The 22,019-nt window shown below is 37.7% G+C and overlaps 1 protein-coding gene across 16 annotated transcripts in view; it reads left to right on the plus strand.

Moving 5' to 3' along the window:
• The window catches only part of AKAP9 (A-kinase anchoring protein 9), a 172,210-nt gene that overhangs the window by 23,963 nt on the left and 126,228 nt on the right, over window positions 1-22,019 (plus strand). For 12 of the 16 annotated variants that reach the window (XM_003896346.5, XM_021936074.2, XM_021936076.2 and 9 more), the window contains exons 2-3: window positions 8,627-8,884; window positions 14,867-14,911. In XM_003896346.5, the coding sequence (XP_003896395.5) occupies window positions 8,627-8,884; window positions 14,867-14,911 (303 nt within the window). Of the gene's footprint in view, window positions 1-8,626; window positions 8,885-14,866; window positions 14,912-15,441; window positions 15,528-22,019 lie in introns of those variants that run through there. The other 4 variants (XM_021936082.2, XM_021936084.2, XM_021936085.2 and 1 more) reach the window with 3 other exon arrangements.

Consider the following 22,019-nt stretch of genomic DNA (forward strand, 5'->3'; position numbering starts at 1 on the left):
TAAACTATAGTCACCCTACCAATCTATCAAATACTAGGTTTTATTTCTTCTGTTAAACTCTTCTTTGTGCCCATTGTCAGCCCCTCTTCATCTTCTCCACCCTCCTACCCTTCCCAGGCTCTGGTAACCACCAATCTACTCACTATTTTCGTCTACTTTTTCACCTCCCATATATGAGTGAGAACATGTGATATTTGTCTTTCTGTGCTTATTTCACTTAACATAATGTCCTCCAGTTGTGTCCGTGGTGCTGCAAATGACAATTTGTTTTTTTTGTGACTGAATAATATTCCATTGTATACATACCACGTTTTCTTTATCGGTTTATCAATTGATTTGCACTTAGGCTAATTTCATATTTTAGCTATTGTGAATACTATTACAAAAAAAAAAAAAAATGGGAATGCAGCTATCTCCTTTATATGTTGATTTCCTTTCTTTTGAATATATACCCAGTAGGGGAATTGCTGGGTCCTATGATAGTTCTATTTTTAGTTTTTTAGAAATCCTCCATACAGTTTTCCATAGTGGCTGTGCTGATTTACATTTCTATTAACAGTGTACAAGGGTTCTTCTCTTTCCACATCCTCCCCTGCATCTGTTATTCCCTGTCTTTTTGATAAAAGTCAGTTTAACTGCAGTGAGATAATATATCATGGTGGTTTTGATTTGCAATTCTCTGATGATTAGTAACATTGAGCATTGTTTCATATACTTGTTGGCCACTTGTATTCTTTTGAGAAATGTCTATTCAGATCTTTTGCCCATGTTTTAGTCAGATTATTTGCTCTTTTGCTGTCCAGCTGTTTGAACTTCTTATATATTCTGGTTGTTGTTAACTCCCTGTCAGATGAGTAGTTTGTAGCTATTTTCTCCCATTCTGTGGGTTGTCTCTCCACTTTGTTTTGATTGTTTCCTTTGCTGTACAGAAACTTTTTAGCTTTTTAGCTTTGAAAGCATTTTTTTAATTATTTATTTTTTATAGTGATAGATCTATGTCTCACTATGTTATCCAGGCCAGTCTCAAACTCTCAGGCTCACGTGATTCTCCTGCCTTGGCCGCCCATGGTGCTGGGCTTACAGGTGTGGGCCACCACGCTTCTGAAACTTTTTAGCCTGGTTCCATTTGTTTTTGCTTTGGTTGTCTGTGCTCTTGAGATCTTAGACAAAAAAAACTTTCCCCAGACCAATGTTCTAGAGTATTTCTCTACTGTTTTTTTTAGTAGTTTCAGGTTTTAGATTTTTTAGTCCATTTTGATAGGATATTTTTGTATATGGTAAGAGATACGTATGTAGTTTCATTCTTCTACATATGGTTATCCAATTTTCCCAGCATCATTTATTGAAGAGATTGTCCTTTTCTCAGACTATATGGTCTGTTCTGGAGAATGTTCCACGTGCTGAGTAAAAGAATGTGTATTCTTCAGCAGTTGGGTGAAATGTTTTGTAAATATCAGTTTAGCCTATTTAGTCTAGTGTGTAGTTTAACTCTGATGTCTATTTTCTGGACGTTGTATATTCTTGGCACCTTTGTAGAAAATGAGTTGACTGTAAATGTGTGAATTTATATCTGGGTTCTCTGTTTTGTTCCATTTGTCTGTGTGTCTGTTTTTATGCCAAGACCATGCTGATTTGTTAGTATGGCTTTGTAGTATATTTTGAAGTCAGGTAGTGTGATGCTTCCAGCTTTGCTTTAGCTTTTTGCTTTGGCTGTCTGTGATCTTTTGTGGTTTCTATCAACATTTTAAGATTGTTTTTTCTATTTCTGTGAGTAATGGCATTGGTATTTCAATAGGGATCGTATTGAATCTGTAAGTTGCTTTGGGTAGTATCATTTTTACAATATTCTTCTAATCCACAAACATGGATTTCTCTCCATTTTTTAATGTCCTGTTCCATTTCTTTCATCACTGTTTTATAGTTTTCCTTGTATAGATTTTTTACTTCTTTAATTAAATTGATTTCTGGGTATTTTATATTCTTTGTAGCTATAGTAAATGGGATTACTTTCTTGATTTCTTTTTCAGATTGTTTGCTGTTGGTATACATAATTGCTACTGATTTTTGTATGTTGACTGTGTATCCTGCTATTTTACTGAATTTGTTTATCAGTTCTAACAGCTTTTGGTGGAGTCTTTAGGTTTTTCTAAGTATAAGATCATATTGTATGCAAATAAGGCTAAATTGACCTTTTCCTTTCCAATTTGGTTGTCCTTTATTTTTTTCTCTTGCTCAGTTGCTGTGGCCAGGACTTCCAATATTATGTTGCGTGAAAGTGGACCTCCTGGTCTTGTTCCAGATTTAGAGGAAAGGCTTTTAATTTTTCCCCATTCAGTGTGATATGAGCTGTGGGTTTGCCATATATGGCCTTTATTATTTTGAGGTATTCTTCTGTATCCAGTTTGTTGAGGGATGTTGAATTGTATTAAATGCTTTTTCAGCATTAATTGAAATGGTCATAGGGTGTTGTTCTTGATTCTTTCAATGTGATGTATCACATTTGTTGAGTTGCACATGTTTAACTATCCTTGTATCTTTGGGATGAATCCCACTTGATCATGGTGAATGATCTTTTTAATGTGTTATTGAATTCAGTTTGCTAGTATTTTGTTGAGGATTTTTGCATCTATGTTCTGTAGTTTTCTTTTTCTGTTGTGTTCTTGTCTGGTTTTGGTATCAGGGTAATGTTGGTTTCATAGAATGAGTTTGGAAGTACTCCCTTCTCTTCAGTTTTTTGAAGAGTTTGTGGAGAATTGTTATTCTTTCTTCAAATGTTTGGTAGAATTCAGAAGTGAAGCCATCAAGTCCTGGGCTTTTCTTTGATGGGAGACTCTGTGTGTGTGTGTGTGTGTGTGTGTGTTTGTGTGTGTGTGTGTGTGTGTGTGTGATTGGGTCTCATTCTGTTGTGAGGCTGGGGTGCAGTGGTGTGTTCACAGGTTACTGCAACCTCTGCCTCCTGGGCTCAAGCCGTCTTGCCATGTCAGCCTCCCAAGTAGCTGGGACCACAGGCATGTGCCACCATGCCTGGTTAATTTTTTTGTATTTTGGTAGAGACCAGAATTTGCCACGTTGCCCAGGCTGGTCTCAAACTCCTGAGTTCATGCTCAAGCAATCTGCTTACTTCGGCCTCTGAAAGTGCTGAGATTACAGGTGTGAGCCACCACTCCCAGCTTGATGAGAGACTTTTTATTGAGGCTTCGATTTCATTATTGGTTTGTTGAGGTTTTCTATTTCTTCATGGTTCAATTTTGGTGGGTTCTATGTGTCCAGGAATTTATTTATCTTTTTATTCTAAGTTTTTGAATTTGTTAACATATAGTTGTTTATAATAGTCTGTAATGATTTTTGTATTTCCGTGGTCTCAGTTTTTATATCTTCTTTTTCATTTCTGATTTTATTTGACCTTTCTCCTTTTGTGACAATTAGTATAACTAAAGGTTTGTTGATTTTGTTTATGTTTTCAGAAAAGCAACTTTTTGTTTCATTGACTTCTGTATTGACTGTTTTGGCCTCAATTTCATTTGTCTCTGCTCTGATTTTTGTTATTTCTTTTCTTCTACTAATTTTGGGTTTGGTTTGTTCTTGGTTTTCTAGTTCCTTGCAGTGCATTGTTTGGTTGTTTGTTTGAAGTCTTTCTCGTATTGTTTTATTGGTATAAATTTCCCTCTGAGTACTGCTTTTGCTTTATCACCTAGATTTTGGTATGTTGTATTTCCACTTTCGTTTCTTTCAGGAAATTTAAAAATTGCCCTTTTAATTTTGTCATGAACCCATTTGCCCTGCAGGAATATGTTGGTTTTTTGTTTGTTTGTTTGTTTTGTTTTTTGAGACAGGGCCTTTCTCTGTTGCCCAGGCTGGAGTGCAATGGACCTCCTGGGCTCAAGCAATCCTCCTGTCTGAGCCTCTCAAGTAGCTGGGACCACAGGCGTGGGACACCATGCCTAGCTAATGTTTTGAATTTTTGTAGGTTTGAGACCAACCTGGGCAACAAAGTGAAATCTTGTTGTCCAGGTTTGTTTTGAACTCCTGGGCTCAAGCAGTCATCCCACCTCAGCCACTCAAAGTGCTGGGATTACAGACATGAGCCACCATGCCCAGCAGGAACATGCTTAATTATTATTTGTTTGTGTTTTCTGAGGTTCTTCTTGTGACTGATTTTTAGTTTTATTCCATTATGGTCAGAAATGATACTTGATATGATTTCTACCTTTTGAATTTGTTGAGACTTGTTTTATGACCTAATATATGGTCTATTCCGGAGAATGTTCCATATACTGATGAAAAGAATACTCTTCAGGAGTTGGGTGAAATGTTCTGTAAATATCAGTCTGGCCTATTTGGCATAGTGTATATTTTAATTCTGATGTTTTCTTTAATTTTCTCTTGGGATGATCTGTCCAATACCGGGATTGGGGTATTTAAGTTCCCTACTATTATTGTATTGCAGTCTGTCTCTCCCTTTAGATCTATTAATACTTGCATTTTATGCTTGGGAGCTGTGGTGCTGGGTGCATAGATATTTATAATAGTTATATACTCTTGCTGAATTGACCCTTTATCATTATATAATGACCTTCTTTGTCTCTTTTTATAGTCTTGACTGGTAGCCTATTTTATCTGATATAAGTATAGCTACTCCCGTTCTTTTTTGGTGTCCAGTTGCATGGAATATCCTTTTCCACCCCTTCACTTTCAGTCTGTGCATGTTCTTAATAGGCAAAGTGGGTTTTTTGTGGGCAGCTTATGGTTAGGTCTTACTTCTGTATTGATTCAGCCACTTTCGCCATTTTAACTGAAGAATTGAGTGTATTTACATTCAGTATTATTATTAATAAGTGAGGTCTTACTAGTGCTATTTTGTTGCTTGTTTTCTGATTGTTTTGTAATTCCTCTCTTCCTTTCTTACTCTCTTTCTTTGAAGTTAAGTGATTTTTTTTTCTGGTAGTATGTTTTAATTTGTTGATTTTTATTTGTAGTGAATATAGTACAGTTTTTGGCATTGTGGTTACCATGAGACTTAAAAAGACATAGGTTCAAGAAGTTATTTTAACGAGATGACAGCTTACCTTGGATCACAAAGAAAAGAATAGAAACAAAAGAAAAAAAGAAAAAAAAACCCTCTATACTCTAACTCCATTCCCTCCACATTTTGACTTTATTTTGTCTCAATTTACATGTTTTTATATTGCCCATTTCTTAATAAGATGCTGTAGCTATTAATGTTTTTGGCAGGTTTGTCTTTTGGACTTCATCCTAGAGTTACGAGTGGGCGCTACACCACAATTACAGTATTAGAGTATTGTGGGTTTGTCCATGTACTTAATTTTACTCGTGGGTTGTATACCTTTACATGTTTTGTTTTTTCACATTAGTGTTTTTTCTTTCAGGTTGAAGAACTCTCTTTAGCTTTTCTTGTCAGACAGGTCTGTGTTAGTGAATTCTCTCAGCTTTTGTTTGTCTGTGAAAGACTTTATTCCTCTTCTTTGTATTTGAAGGATAACTTTGCTGAATACAGTATCTTTGGGTGGCTATTTTTTTCCTTCAGCACTTTGAACATGTTGTCCCACATCCTCCTATATGGTTTCTTCCTCCTGTACGACCTCTGTGGTATCTGTTTAGAAGTCTGTTGCCAGACAAATTGTAGCTCTTTTGTACAGCTCTTTAATGCCTTGTTTGCTTCTTTTCTTTTGCCACTTTTAGGATCCTGTGTTTGTCCTTGACCATTGAAAGTTTGATTATTACATGCTTTGGAGTAATCTTTTTTGGGTCAAATCTGCCTTGTTCTCTAACGTTCCTATACCTGGATATTTTATCTCTTTCTCCGGTTTTGGAAAGTTTTTATTATTTCTTGAATAAGATTTCTCTCCCCTTGCATTATAGTTAGGCATTATATTATGTAGTGCTGAAGAACAGGCAGTGACATAGTACAAAAAAAAGATACAAAAACAATACATAAATTACAAAGACTCTCTGAGTGATCACATTCAGTAAAAAACAAAACAAGCCAGACAGTGAAGACTAGAACTCCCTTTGAACACTGATAATTCTTAGATTTGATCTTTCGAGGTAATTTTCTGTATCTTGTAGGTGATCTTTTTTCCTTTTCATTCTTTATTTTTTCTCCTCTGTGTATTTTTAAGTAGCCTGTCTTTGAGCTCACTGATTCTTTTTTCTGTTTGATCCATTCTCCTGTTGAAAGCCTCTAATGATTCTTTCTGTTCAGCAAATCTATTTCTTAATTCCAGAATTTCTGTTTGATTGATTAAAAAATTTTAATCTTTGTTAAATTTTTCTAATAAATTTCTGAATTGCTTTTCTGTGTTATGGAGATCACTAAGTTTCCTTTAAACTGCTATTTTGAATTCTTGTTCACAGACTTCACATATTTCTCTCTTGTTAGGGTCATTCACTAGTTCTTTGCTTTGTCCATTTGACTAAGTCAAGGTTTCCCATTTGTTGTTGTTTCTTGTGGATATATGTCTATGTTTTTAAAGTGAAGATTTTGTTATTTATTCTAGTCTTCTCTGTCTGGCTTGTTTTAGCTTTTACTGGATGTGTTTGCTTAGAGAATCTTTCATGTTTTGCTGTCTTTTATTTTTGCAGTATGTCACTGCCTCCATTTCAGTACTCCATAATATAATGCATATGATGCCTTTAGCCCCAATTTGCCTCAGTTCTAGTAAACAATCAGTGTTATCCATCCTTGATGGTAAGGTCCCAAAGGCCCCTAGGCTGGCTAGGGGCTCGTGCCCAGAGGACCTGTGGCATGAACCTCTTACAGTGTGATGCTGCTGAACAGCCAGTCTGATTTGGTGTCTCCTTTGGCCAAGTTACAAAGCAGGGTTTTTCAGGGCTAGGAATGGTAGTCTTGCATTCCCACTTTGCCTCTGGCTGTTAGGCATATTTCTCCCTTCAGATATTCCCAGTACTTCCCATGAGTCGAGCCAGGGACAGATCTCCTGTCAAGGAGCCCAAGTTGATGGGGAAGCTGGTTGTCCACCTTGATCTTACTTTTTCCAGTGTGGAAACCGTGAGTCAGGGGAATATTTTCCATGTTTGGTGCTGGGCAGATTAGGAGAATGGGAATCAGGAAAATCAAAGTCTTAATTCTTTTAACTTCTGCTCAGAGTTTTTTCACTTCTCTGTGGTCTTGAATACTATTTTTTTCCTCATATTTGAGTTCTGGGATATTGCCAGTAATAATCTAGGCGCTGTATATTTGTTTTTGGTTTTCTGTGAGGGGGAGTGAAGGCAGCTTGCTTCTATGCCGCCATTTTGGGGCTATTAGGTCAGTGCAAAAGCAATTGCAGTTTTTGTACTGACCTAATAGAAGCCTCTGTTCTTAAAATAAATTTAAATAAGAAAACTACATTGGTTAAAACATGTTAAGTAAATGATACATAAAGGTGGCTCTAGGATAGGACAAAAATCCTGATGATGATATGTAAACGATTAAGGGCCAGAAAGCACTGCTGTTTGATATTTAAGTTATTTCCAGTTTTTTTCCCATTATAAATAAGGCTGCAGTGACCACTTTATATAGCTAAATCTTTTTGCATGAACTAAATGTTTTTAGTGTACAGTAATAGAAGACCCAGAAATTCCAGAAAGCAAATTCATTTAGTGCTCTGTGTGTGTGTGTGTATGTGTGTGTGTTTTCATATAATCTAAAATCCAGAAATTGGCTAGCACAGTGGCTCACGTCTATAATCCCAGCATTTTGGGGAGGCTGAGGCAGATGGATTGCTTGAGTCTGGGAGTTGAAGCCCAGCCTGGGCAACATGGCAGAAACCTGTCTGTACAAAAAAATACAAGAATTAAATTAGCCAGGTGTGATGACATGTTCCTGTGGTTCCAGCTACTTGGGGGCTGAGGTGGGAGGATCCGTTGAGCCCAGAAGGTTGAGGTGAGCTGTGATGGTGCTGCTGTACTCTAGCCTGGGTGACAGAGTAAGACCCTGTCTCAAAAAGTAAAAATAAAATAAAATCTTGGTGAGATTATATTCTCACCAAGCAGTGAATGACAGTGCCTGATTTCCCTTATTCTGCCTAATTCTGGGTGAATTTTCTTTTATTTAGACATGACGTTTTCAGTTCTTACCCCTCAATATATTTCAGTAGGTTTATTCAGAAATGTTTCTTTGCAGGCCGGGCGCGGTGGCTCAAGCCTGTAATCCCAGCACTTTGGGAGGCCGAGACGGGCGGATCACGAGGTCAGGAGATCGAGACCATCCTGGCTAACACAGTGAAACTCCGTCTCTACTAAAAATACAAAAAAAACTAGCCGGGCGAGGTGACGGGCGCCTGTAGTCCCAGCTACTCGGGAGGCTGAGGCAGGAGAATGGCGGGAACCCGGGAGGCGGAGCTTGCAGTGAACTGAGATCCGGCCACTGCACTCCAGCCTGGGTGACAGAGCCAGACTCCGTCTCAAAAAAAAAAAAAAAAAAAGAAATGTTTCTTTGCATTCCAGTAGTTACATTAAAGACTGTAATAATTGTTCTTTATTTTGTCATCATTTTTTTTTAGTGATAGTTTGGTCTTTAAAAGAGAGACTCCCAAAGCTGCTTTTTTCTTGGTGGCAATAAAGAAAAATTATCTTTGACAATAATGGTAATTTTTTTTCTTAGCTTGCCCAGTTTCGACAAAGAAAAGCTCAATCGGATGGGCAGAATCCTTCTAAGAAGCAGAAAAAAAAGAGAAAAACGACAAGCAGTAAACATGATGTGTCAGCACACCATGATTTGAATGTTAATCAATCACAGTGTGATGAAATGTACATAAATAGTTCTCAGAGAGTAGAATCAACTGTGACTCCTGAATCTACAATAATGAGAACTCTACCTAGTGGAGAAATAACCAGTCATGAGCAGGTCTTCTCTGTGGAAGTAAGTATTCTCCCAGATTTTTAATCATTTATGGTTCTCAATGTAAAGTAGTCATAATAACAACAGTCATTAGCAACTGTGCACAATTTGATCATGATTTTTATATCATCTTGAACGTTTTAGTAGTATGGTGACTAAACAGTCGTACCTAAAATATTTTATCACCTCAAAGAGGGAGTTTTGTGAGTTTAATTTAACATTGTTGAACAACTGCAGTACACCAAAGATTGAGCACCAGTGTTACAAAGATGTATATGATTGTCGCTGCCCTTTAGGAAAATTATTCTAGTGGAGAAGGCAGATTTAAAGATATGCAGTGTGCTATGATTAGGCCTTTGCTAGTATGGGAGATAGGTGTCCAACTTCATTTTTGTTTGTTTGTGACTATCCAGTCAGTTGTACCAACACCATTTGTTGAAAAGATTATTCTTTTCCCAATGAACTGACAGTGAATATAAAGGTGAGGGTTTATATTTATTCCCTCAGTTATATTCTGTATATCTGTATGTTTAGCTGTTGCTACTATGTCCCCAAGTCTTGATTAATGTAGCTTTATAACAAATTTTGAAATCAGTAAGTGTGAGTCTTCCAACTTTCTTCTTTTTTGGATTGTTTTGGTCATTGCCTTGCATTTCTGTATCAATTTTAGGGTCAAGTTTTTCTGTTTCTGCATTAAAAACACCAAGGATTTTGACAGGGATTGCATTGAATCTGTTTTGTCATCTTAACAATATTAAATTTTCAACCTATGAATGCAGGATTTTTTATTTATTTAGGTTTTTAATTTTTTTTAATGTTGTAGTTAGTTTTCAGTGTAAATGTCTTACATTTGTTTTGTTAAATATACTCTCAAGCATTTTTAAAACATTTTTATTTATTTACTTTTTGAGATGGGGTCTCACTCTGTCACCCAGGTTGGAGTGCAGTGGCACCATCTCGGCTCACTGCAACCTCTGACACCCAGGTCCAAGCCATCCTCCCACCTCAGCCTCCTGAGTAGCGGGGACCACAGGTGCATGCTACCACACCTGGCTAAAGTTTTGTATTTTTGGTAGAGATGGGATTTCACCATGTTGCCCAGGCTGGTCTCAAACTCCTGAGCTCAGGAGATCCACCCACCTTGGCCTCCCAAAGTCCTGGGATTACAGGCATGAGCCACCGTACTTGGCCTTGTTTTGGTTATTTTATTTTTATTTTTTTTGTGGAAACGTGGCCTCACTCTGTGCCCGGGCTGGTCTCGAATTCCGAGATTCAAGCGATCCTCCTGCTCTGGCTCCCAAAGTGCTTATGCCTGTGAAGTATTATTTATAGGCATGAGCCACTATGCCTGGCCACCAAGCATTTTATTGCTGTTTTACTTCTAAGCATTTTACTGCTTTTTACTGTGATTCTAAATATAATTGTATTCTTAACTTTATTTTCTGATTGTTCATTATCCATGTATAGAAATACAACTACATTTGTATATTGATCTTGTATCCTGTACCTTTGCAGAACTAACTCATCTGTAAGTTCTAATAGGTTTATGTGTGTGTGTGTGTGTGTGAATTCCTTGGATTTTCCCTGTGTACAAGATCATATTATCTGCAACTAAACTAGAAATGTTTAACTTCTTCCTTTCCAATGTTGATGCTCTTTTTTCTTTTTTCTAATTGCCATAGCTGGAAGATATAGGACAATGTTGAAAAGAAGTGGTGAAAGCAGACATCCTTGTATTGTTTCTCATAATAAGGGGAAAGCATTCAGGTTTTTTTTAACCATTGAGTTTTATATTAGCTTTTTTTTTTTTTTTTTTTTGGTAACTATCCTTTATCGGATTGAGGAGGTTCCCTTTTATTGCTGGTTCATTAAGTGTTTTCATTATGAAGAAATGTTGAGGGTTTTTTTGTTTGGTTTTTATTTTTTATTTTTATTTATTTATTTTTTTTGAGACAAAGTCTCACTTTGTCGCCCAAGCTGGAGTGCAATGGGGTGATCTCAGCTCACTGCAGCCTCCACCTCCCAGGTTCAAGCAATTCTCCTGCCTCAGCCTCCTGAGTAGTTGGGATTGTGAGCCATCACACCCAACTGATTTTTGTATTTTTAGTAGACATGGGGTTTCACCATGTTGGCCAAGGTGGTCTTGAACTCCTGACCCCAAGTGATAACGTCCACCTCAGCCTCCCAAAGTGCCGGGACTACAGGCGTTAGCCACCGTGCCCAGCCATTTATTTTATTGTTTTTTGAGACAGGATCTCACTCTATTGTCCAGGCTGGCATGCAGTGGCTCACTCATGGCTCACTGCAGCCTCAACCTCCTAGGCTCCAGCGATCCTCCCACCTCAGCCCCACAAGTAGCTGGAAGTACAGGCCCATGCCACCCCACCCAGCTAATTTGCGTATTTTTTTTGTAGAGACAGAGTTTTGCCATGTTGCCCGGGCTGGTCTTGAACTCCTGGATTCAAGTGATTGCCTGCTTCAGCCTCCCAAAGTGCTAGGATTATAGGCATGAGGCAGTGCTCCCAAATTGAGTGTTGAGTTTTGTTAAATGCTTTTTTTGTGTCTATTTGCAATGACTTTAATATGAAAACCGTTACCAGGGACAAAATATGTTATAGCACACATTTTATATTATATAAATTCAGTCTTTTAAAATATTTTGAGTATTTAAATGGTCTAACATACAGTCATCTTTCTATTTTTCAGAGTGGATAATTGCAATTGATCTATCTTGAAGTTTGCTGATTCTCTGTCCCTCCTACTTAGATCTACTACTGAGTCCTTCCAGTGGCTTTTTCATTTATTTTCCTTTTCAACTCCAGAATTTTTATTTGATTCTTGTATAATTTCTTTGTTTTATTGATATTCTTCATTTGGTGAGGTGTTGTTCTTACAATTTAAATTTTTTTTTTGGTCTCATTTTTAGATTTTATTTCCTTTAGCTATTTGACTGTATTTAAAATAGCCAAGTTAAAATCTTTGTTGGCCAGGCGTGGTGGCTTATACCTGTAATCCCAGCACTTTGGGAGGCGGAGGCAAGGGGATTACTTGAGCCCAAGAGTTGGAGACCAGCCTGGGCAACAAAGGGAGATCCTGTCTTTACAAAAAGTAAAAAAAATTAGCCGGGCATGGTTGTACACACCTGTGGTCCCAGCTACTCCAGAGGCTAAGGTGGGAGAATCGCTTGAGCCCAAGAGGTGGAGGCTGCAGCAAGCTGTGATCATACCACTGCATTCCAGCCTGGATGACAGAGTGAGATCCTGTCTCAAAAAACAAGACAAAACTGAAAATAACTTTGTCTATTAAGTACAATAACTGTGTTCCTCAGGGACAGTTTCTATTGGCCATTGTTTTTCTTGTGCATAGGCTATCCTTTCCTTTTTTTTTTTTTTTTTGTATGTCTTGTAATTTTTGTTTTATTAAAGCTGGAATTTTAAAAATAATGCAGCGTGGCAACTCTACTGCTTGATTTGGCCCAAAGGTGTATTATCTTTTTTTAATATAACAAACCAATATTTTTGGGTTATCTATTCTATAGTTTTAGCATTTTGAATGCAACAACTGTCTTATTCCTCATTTAATTCTCAGTACTACCGTTTCTAGTACACAATATGCACTTAATGAATATGAGGGGTTGTATCATGAAAGTGTTTCAGATTTAAAAAATAATCTCGGCTAAGTGCGGTAGCTTACGCCTGTAATCCCAACATTTGGGGAGGCTGAGGCGGGCGGATCACTAGAGGTTAGGAGTTCAAGACCAGTCTGGCCAACATGGTGAAACCTTGTCTCTACTAAAAATACAAAAATTAGCTGGGCATGGTGGTGTGTGCCTATAATCCTAGCTACTCGGGAGGCTGAGGCAGGAGATTTGCTTGAACCTGGAAGGTGGAGGTTGCAGTGAGCCAAGATCATGCCACTGCACTCCAGCCTGGGCGACAGAGTGAGACTCTGTCTGAAAAGAAAAAAAAGAGAATCTTGTGAGTTAGGAACCACTGTTAATAGCATTTTAGATTACAGGCAAGCTTATTTTTGTTCTTGACCTTGGTTACTACTTCATGGAGAAGGTAGTTTTAGAACTTGGACTTGAATGTTGAATAGAATTTCCATAGGTGTAGATGAGAAAGGAGACAGTGACAGTTAATATTTGTTGAATGAAGGGGTGAAACTCTCTGGGTCTCACCTTTCTAACCATTAAAATGAGATTCTTAGGTTAGATGAGAAGGTCAATAGTGAAAATAGTACTTTTGGAGTCAGAAAATTTGGATTTGTTCTTGACTCTTTCCACTACTTCTTTTAGGGAAGCTTGAAAAAGCTGCTCACTTCATACCCAAATCCAGGGATGTGATAGTGAAACAAGAATGACTTTAAAAGTGCTTTTGTAAACTATAAAGGTGTTACAACAACAAAGGTGGTTATTTTTTCTTTAGTTATTACTTTTTTTAGCATCAAGATGTTATAATTTTTCTTTCAGATAAATTGACCTTTTCTTTTTTATTGATTCATTTTAATTATTATTATTATTTTTTAAGACAGTGTCTCACTCTGTCACCCAGACCAGAGTGCAATGGCATCATCTTGGTTCACCACAAGCTCTCCCTCCCAGGCTCAAGCAATTCTCCTGCCTCAGCCTCCCAGGTAGCTGGGATTACAGGCATGCACCACTACCGCCCAGCTAGTTTTTGTATTTTTTTTTTTTAAAGCAGAGACGAGGTTTCACCATTTTGGCCAGGCTGGTCTCGAACTCCTGACCTTAAATGATCCACCCACCTCAGCCTCCCAAAGTGCTGGGATTACAGGCGTGAGCCACCACTCCTGGCCGAACTTTTCTAACAGTAGCATTTTAGGATTTTGTTTCATTTTAAAGAGGTACAGTAGTTCCTCCTCATTTGTGGATAGTTGTATTATTCCATTTTCATGCTGCTGATAAAGACATACCAGAGACTAGGTCATTTATAAAGAAAAAGAGGTTTAATGGACTCACAGTTCCACATGGCTGGGGAGGCCTCACAATCATGGTGGAAGGCAAAAGGCATGTCTTACATGGCAGCAGACATGAGAGAAATGAGAGCCAAGGGAAAAGGGAAACCCCTTATAAAACCATCAGATCTCATGAGACTTACTCGTTACCACAAGAACAGTATGGGGGAAACTGCTCTCATGATTCAGTTATGTCCCATCAGGTCCCTCCTAAAACACATGGGAATTATGGGAGCTATAATTCAAAATGACATTTGGATGGGGAACTCAGCCAAACCATATTGAGAGTATAGTCCAGCACCCACAGTGGAGACCTGAAACCACAGATAGTACTGAACTCTACTCATATACTTATGATAAAGTTTAATTGATAAATTAGGCATAGTACTCTTGTGCTTTGGGGCCATTACTTGAACACAAGCACTGCAATACCGCATACTGCCATACTGTATGACAGTGCATCTGATAATGGAGGTGGTTACCAAGTAACTATTGGGCAGGTAGCATATACTGTGTGGATATGGTGTACAAAGGGACAATTCATGTCCTGGATGGGACAGAGTAAGATTTCATCATGCCACTTAGAACAGTACACAATTTAAAACTTATGAATTGTTTATTTTTGGAATTTTCCATTTTAATATTTTCTAACCACAGTTAACCATGGGTAAATGAAATTATAGGAAGCCATACTATACAGAGGGGGCTACTGTATGAGGATTGAAGAATTTTGTCTTACTTGGTACTTTTGGCTTACAAATGATATGTATATGAGACCCTGTATGAAAGTACCTCTTGATACTTTTATATTTAGAAAAATGCCTACGGGTACATTTTAGTTGCGTTATTTTGCCATTGTTATTTATAATTAAATGAAAATTTTAAAGATTTGAATAATTTTTACTAGTTTTTCAGTGGTATTTTATATGACTTTTCTATCATATGTTACCAATAGCAATGACTTAGTAAAGTATGATATTTAGCACAAAAAGTCATAATTATATTTGGTTTTTATTTTTGTTTTAGCTGGAAAGTGAAATTTCAACCACAGCAGATGACTACAGTTCAGAGGTAAGACTAAATTATATTGATTTCTAATATCATAAATAAACGTATTTTACATTATTATTGAAATTATTGATTGTTGCTACTTGATTTCTTGTCACTCATACTTCTCTTGTATTTTTATAAATGTAATGTTAAGTGACTAGCACCTGAGGATTATGTATTACTGACTTTTTTTTTTCGGATTGTTAGCTAAGGTCTTAAGTCTGTTTGAATAGCTTGGTGTCTGTTTTAGTTTCTGGAAAGTATTTGATACTGGGTTTCTTAGACATGTGACTATTACAAGGCATCCATATTTAGCACAGTAAAAATATCAAAATTTTTTTGAGACTTTGGATAGGATATTTCATTTTGAGTAATGCTTTTTTATAAATGCTTGAATTCTAGTTAGTCATATGAACTTGTTTATTGAAATTAATGTTTCAGTAGTAGTTTTTGCTTTAGGTGATCAAGGTATTTTTCCACTTTAGGAAATACCTTCTTTATGTGTTGGCAAAAGTATATGTCATTTTGTTATCTTTTTCTTATTCTTTTAGATGTGATTGTCATTTCTTTACTCCAGAATTTGAGGAGACTATAAACTATTCTGTTCTATGAATGGTTTAGCAGCTCTGTGTATTCAGTAAGTCTCAATTTATTGTAGGTTTCTAATAGGAAAAAAAAACCCTCCATGTTCTTAAATGAACATTTTACTGTTTTAGATTGCTTATAGCAATAAAAACTGCTACTTTAGAAGTTAATGTGTTTAAAAGTTGGAATATACTTACTAGTAATCTGGCCAGGAAAATAATTAGCCAACATTAAATAAATACATTGGTGCCTGATTTAGGCTTAAGTTGCCTTATGGGAAGTATCTTGATTTAAAATCACTGCTTACAATTCAGAGTCTGCTTTTGTGACTTTAAATTTGGGGCACATATAGTTGGCCCATATCCCTGGGTTCTGCATTTGAGGATATGACCAACCACAGATAGAAAATATTCAGAAAAAAATAAAAAAATAGCAGTACAACCATAAAAAATATATAACATTTAAAAATACAGTATAACAACTAAGTACATAGTAATCTTAGAGGTGATTTAAAGTATATGGGCAGATGTCCACAGGTTGTATGCAAATACTATGCCATTAAGGGTCTTGGGCATCCATGATTTTAGTATCCTTAGGGGAGTTCCTAGAACTAATTCCCTTGAAGACACCAAGGGATTATTGCATTTGAAAACCTTTTTTCCTCCATAATGCTGTAATTTTTAATAGCTTGTATTTCTTTTTTTTTTTTCCGAGAGGGAGTCTCGCTCTGTCGCCCAGGCTAGAGTGCAGTGGTGTGATGTTGGCTCACTGAAACTTCTGCCTTCTGGGTTCAAGCAATTCTCTGCCTCAGCCTCCCAAGCTGGGACTACAGGCATGCGCCACCACACCCGGCTAATTTTTGTATTTTTAGTAGAGACGGGGTTTCACCATCTTCGCCAGGCTGGTCTTGAACTCCTGACCTCGTGAGCTAACTGCCTCCGCGTCCCAAAGTGCTGGGATTACAGGTGTAAGCCACAGCGCCTGGCTATAGCTTGTATTTCTTGATTGAAAGTCTTAGATGCTTTGGTGCTTAAACTGCCTGTATCTTTGGTGGCACCCCAGAGTTCCACAAAGTGCATTTTTATCTTTACACTAAAGTGAATGTTTTTTTATATGCTAGTGACTGTAGGTCAGACCATCCCGTATATGCCCATGAAATTTGGTTAAAATTTGTGTAGCTCTTTTCTCACATTGAGATAATAGAGCAAATTTTAATTTAATTTTTTTGTCATTCTAAGTATTATTTTATGTATGTATGTATGTATTTATTATACTTTAGGTTCTAGGGTACCTGTGCACAATGTGCAGGTTTGTTACATAGGTATACATGTGCCATGCTGATTTGCTACACCCATCAACTTGTCATTTACATTGGGTATTTCTCCTAATGCTATCCCTCCAACCCGACAGGCCCCCATGTGTGATGTTCCATGCTCTGTGTCCAAGTGTTCTCATTGTTCAATTTCCACCTATGAGTGAGAACATGTAGTGTTTGGTTTTCTGTCATTGTGATAGTTTGCTCAGAATGATGGTTTCCAGCTTTATCCATGTCTCTGCAAAGGACATGAACTCATCCTTTTTTATGGCTGCATACTATTCCATGGTGTATATGTGCCACATTTTCTTTATCCAGTTTATCATTGATGAGCATTTGGGTTGGTTCCAAGTCTTTGCTATTGTGAATAGTGCCGCAGTAAATACATGTGTGCATATGTCTTTATAGTAGCATGATTTATAATCCTTTGGGCATATACCCAGTAATGGGATCACTGGGTCAAATGGTATCTCTAGTTCTAGATCCTTGAGGAATTGCCACACTGTCTTCCACAATGGTTGAACTAATTTACACTCCCACCAATGGTGTAAAAGCATTCCTGTTTCTCCACATCCTCTCCAGTATCTGTTGTTTCCGATTTTTTTAATGATCTATTCTAACTGGTGTGAGATGGTATCTCATTGTGGTTTTGATTTGCATTTCTCTGATGACCAGTGATGATCATTTTTTCATGTTTTTTGTTTTTTTTGTTTTTTGCGTAAATATCTTCTTTTGAGAAGTGTCTGTTCATAGCCTTTGCCCGCTTTTTGATGGAGTTCGTTTATTTTTTCTATTGTTACATATACTTAACTTCTATACATGTGCAATAACATGCAGGTTTGTTACATAGGTATACATGTGCCATATTGGTTTGCTGCACCCATTAACTCGTCATTTACGTTTGGTGATTCTCCTAATGCTATCCCTCCCCCTCCCTGCCACCCATGACAGGCCCTGGTGTGTGATGTTCCCCGCCCTGTGTCCAAGTGTTCTCATTGTTCAGTTCCCTCCTATGAGTGAGAATATGTGGTGTTTGGTTTTCTGTCCTTGTGATAGTTTGCTGAGAATGATGGTTTCCAGCTTCATCCATGTCCCTACAAAGGACATGAACTCATCCTTTTTTATGACTGCTTAGTATTCCATGGTGTATATGTGCCACATTTTCTTAATCCAGTCTATCATTGATGGACATTTGGGTTGGTTCTAAGTTTTTGCTGTTGTGAATAGTGCCACAATAAACATATGTGTGCATGTGTCTTTGTAGTAGCATGATTTATAATCCTTTGAGTATACACCCAGTAATGGGATCACTGGGTCACATGGTATTTCTAGTTCTAGATCCTTGAGGAATCGCCCCCCTGTCTTCCACAATAATTGAACTAGTTTACAGTCCCACCAATGGTGTAAAAGCATTCCCGTTTCTCCATATCCTCTCCAGCACCTGTTGTTTCCTGACTTTTTAATGATCGCCATTCTAACTGGTGTGAGATGGTATCTCATTGTGGTTTTGATTTGCATTTCTCTGATGACCAGTGATGATGAGCCCATTTTTTCATGTGTCTTTTGGCTGCATAACTGTCTTCTTTTGTGAAGTGTCTGTTCATATAATTTGCCCAATTTTTGATTGTTTTTTTTCTTGTAAATTTGTTTAAGGTATTTATAGATTCTGGATATTAGCCCTTTGTCAGATGGGTAGATTGCAAAAATTTTCTCCCATTCTGTAGGTTGCCTGTTCACTCTGATGGTGGTTTCTTTTGCTGTGCAGAAGCTCTTTAGTTTCATTAGATCCCATTTGTCTATTTTGGCTTTTGTTGCCATTGCTTTTGGTGTCATTTGGTGCCATTGCTTTCATGAAGTCCTTGCCCATGCCTATGTACTGAGTGGTACAGGCTAGGTTTTCTTCTAGGGTTTTTATGGTTTTAGGTCTAACATTTAAGTCTTTAATCCATCTTGAATTAATTTTTGTATAAGGTGTGAGGAAGGGATCAAGTTTCAGCTTCCTACATATGGCTAGCCAGTTTTCCCAGCGCCATTTATTAAATAGGAAATCCTTTTGCCCTTGCTTGTTTTTGTTAGGTTTGTGAAAGATCAAATGGTTGTCGATGTGTAGTGTTATTTCTGAGGCCTCTGTTCTGTTCCATTGGTCTATATCTCTGTTTTGGTACCAGTACCATGCTGTTTTGGTTACTGTAGCCTTGTAGTATAGTTTGAAGTCAGGTAGCATGATGTCCCCAGCTTTGTTCCTTTTGCTTAGGATTGTCTTGGCAATGCGGGCTCTTTTTTAGTTCCATATGAAGTTTAAAGTAGTTTTTTCCAATTCTGTGAAGAAAATCATTGGTATCTTGATGAGGATGGCATGGAATCTATACATTACCTTGGGCAATATGGCCATTTTCACGATATTAATTCTTCCTATCCATGAGCATGGAATGTTTTTCCATTTGTTTGTGTCCTCTTTTATTTCATTGTGCAGTGGTTTGTAGTTCTCCTTGAAGAGATCCTTCACATCTCTTGTAAGTTGGATTCCTAGGTATTTTATTCTCTTTGAAGCAGTTGTGAATGGGAGTTCACTCATGATTTGGCTCTCTGTCTGTTATTGGTGTATAAGAATGCTTGGGATTTTTGCATATTGATTTTGTATCCTGAGACTTTGCTGAAGTTGCTTATCAACTTACGGAGACTTTGGGCTGAGACAGTGGGGTTTTCTAAATATACAATCATGTCATCTGCAAACAGGGACAATTTGACTTCCTCTTTTCCTAATTGAATACCCTTTATTTCTTCCTCTTGCCTGATTGCCCTGACCAGAACTTCCAACACTATGTTGAATAGGAGTGGTGAGAGAGGGCATCCGTGTCTTGTGCCAGTTTTCAAGGGGAATGCTTCCAGTTTTTGCCCATTGAGTATGATATTGGCTGTGGGTTTGTCATAAATAGCTCTCATTATTTTGAGATACGTTCCATCAATACCTAGTTTATTGAGATTTTTTAGCATGAAAGGCTGTTGAATTTTGTTGAAGGCCTTTTCTGCATCTATTGAGATAATCAAGTGGTTTTTGTCATGGTTCTGTTTATGTGATGGATTACATTTATTGATTTGTATATGTTGAACCAGCCATGCATCCCAGTGATGAAGCCCACTTGATCATGGTGGATAAGGTTTTTGGTGTGCTGCTGAATTCGGTTTGCCAGTATTTTATTGAGGATTTTCGCATCGATGTTCATCAGGGATACTGGTCTAAAATTCTTTTTTGTTGTGTCTCTGCCAGCCTTTGGTATCAGGATGATGCTGGCCTCATAAAATGAATTAGGGAGGATTCCCTCCCCCCCGGCTTTTTTTTGTGGCAGAGTCTCACTCTGTTGCCCAGGCTGGAGTGCAGTGGCGCGATCTCAGCTCGCTGCAATCTTAGCCTGCAAGGTTCGAGCCATTCTCCTGCCTCAGCCTGCTGAGTACCTGGGACTACAGGTGTGCGCCACCATGCCTGGCTAATTTTTTGTATTTTTATTGGAGATGGGGTTTCACTATGCTGGTCAAGCTGGTCTCGAACTCCTGACCTCATGATCTCTCCACCTCGGCCTCCCAAAGTGCTGGATTTACAGGCATGAGCCACCTCGCCTGGCTGATTGCCCCTTTTACTGTTGATTGGAATAGTTTCGGGAGGAGTGGTACCAGCTCCTCTTTGTACCTCTGGTAGAATTTGACTTTGAATCCGTCTGGTCCTGGACTTTTTTTGATTGGTAGGCTATGAATTATTGCCTCAATTTCAGAGCCTGTTACTGGTCTAATCACAGATTCAAATTCTTCCTGGTTTAGTCTTGGGAGGGTGTACATATCCAGGAATTCATCCATTTCTTCTAGATGGAAAAAATGGGACCTGCTGAGCCAGGCACGGGAGAGAATCTCTTGGTCTGCTGGTTTCTAAGACCATTGGAAAAGCGCAGTACTGGGCAAGAGTGCCCTGTTTTTCCGGGTACAGTCTGTTGTGGCTTCCCTTGGCTAGGAAAGGGAAATTCTCTGACCCTTTACACTTCCGGGGTGAGGCAACGTCCCACCCTGCTTCAGCTCGCCCTCCATGGGCTGCACCCACTGTCCAACCAGTCCCAGTGAGATGAACCAGATACCTCAGTTGGAAATGCAGAAATCTCCCATCTTCTGTGTCGATCACGCTGGGAGCTGCAGACCGGAGCTGTTCCTATTTGGCCTTCTTGGAACGGATCCTCACAAATTTTAATTTTAAATATTGATTTGAAAAGCTAAAGAGATCAAAAGATGGTGATTTTCAGGTTTTCTTTAGAAAAATGTGAATTAATAATATGGGAAATTCTTGTTATAATAAGACAGTCTTCAGCTAAATTTTTTAAATTAAAAAACTGGTGAAGATTATCAGGTTCCGAAAAATGTACTGAAACTATTTATCTGTGATACCTAGTAAATACGATGTGTTTTAAGGTAAGGTACAAATAGTATTTAAATATAAGCACGACCAATAAAACTTAGAACAGTATTTATCATTCTTGTTGACCATAGCTCATGGTGAGAAATATATTTTACATACATGTTTGTAATTTCATATATATATAGTTATATATGTTTATAGTTATATATGTGAATAATTATATATGAATAAATATGTACATGTGCATACTTTTTTTCAAACAAGTTCTTGGAAAGATACTTATTCTTACACAGTATGACATAGCTTGTGATAATACTGTTTCTTGTTAATGTTGGTCAAAAAAACTAAATTGATGAGCTGTCTTACCATGTAGAATAAACAGTAACTTAGAAGATTACATTGAAAAAAGATAATTATGGGCCTGGCATGGTGGCTCATTCATGCCTGTAATCCCAGCACTTTGGGAGGCCAAAGTCGGAGTTCGAGACCAGTTTGACCAACATGGTGCAACCCCATGTCTACTAAAAATAACAAAAATTAGCTGAACATAATGGTGCATGCCCGTAGTCCCAGCTACTCGGGAGGCTGAGGCAGGAAAATTGTTTGAATCCAGGAAGTGGAGGTTACAGTGAGCCGAGATAGCGCCATTGGACTCCAGCCTGGGCAACAAGGATGAAATTCCATCTCAAAAAAGAAAAAAGATAATTATGAAATAATTTTTGACAGATTTGACCTGGTTTGAATTATAACCCTAGTAATATTATATGTGTTATGTATAGATTCACAATGGATTATACTTTGAGAAATTTATAGATTCACTATGTCTAGAGAAA

Source organism: Papio anubis, chromosome 4 (assembly GCF_008728515.1).
Source record: "Papio anubis isolate 15944 chromosome 4, Panubis1.0, whole genome shotgun sequence".
Lineage (NCBI taxonomy): Eukaryota > Metazoa > Chordata > Mammalia > Primates > Cercopithecidae > Papio > Papio anubis.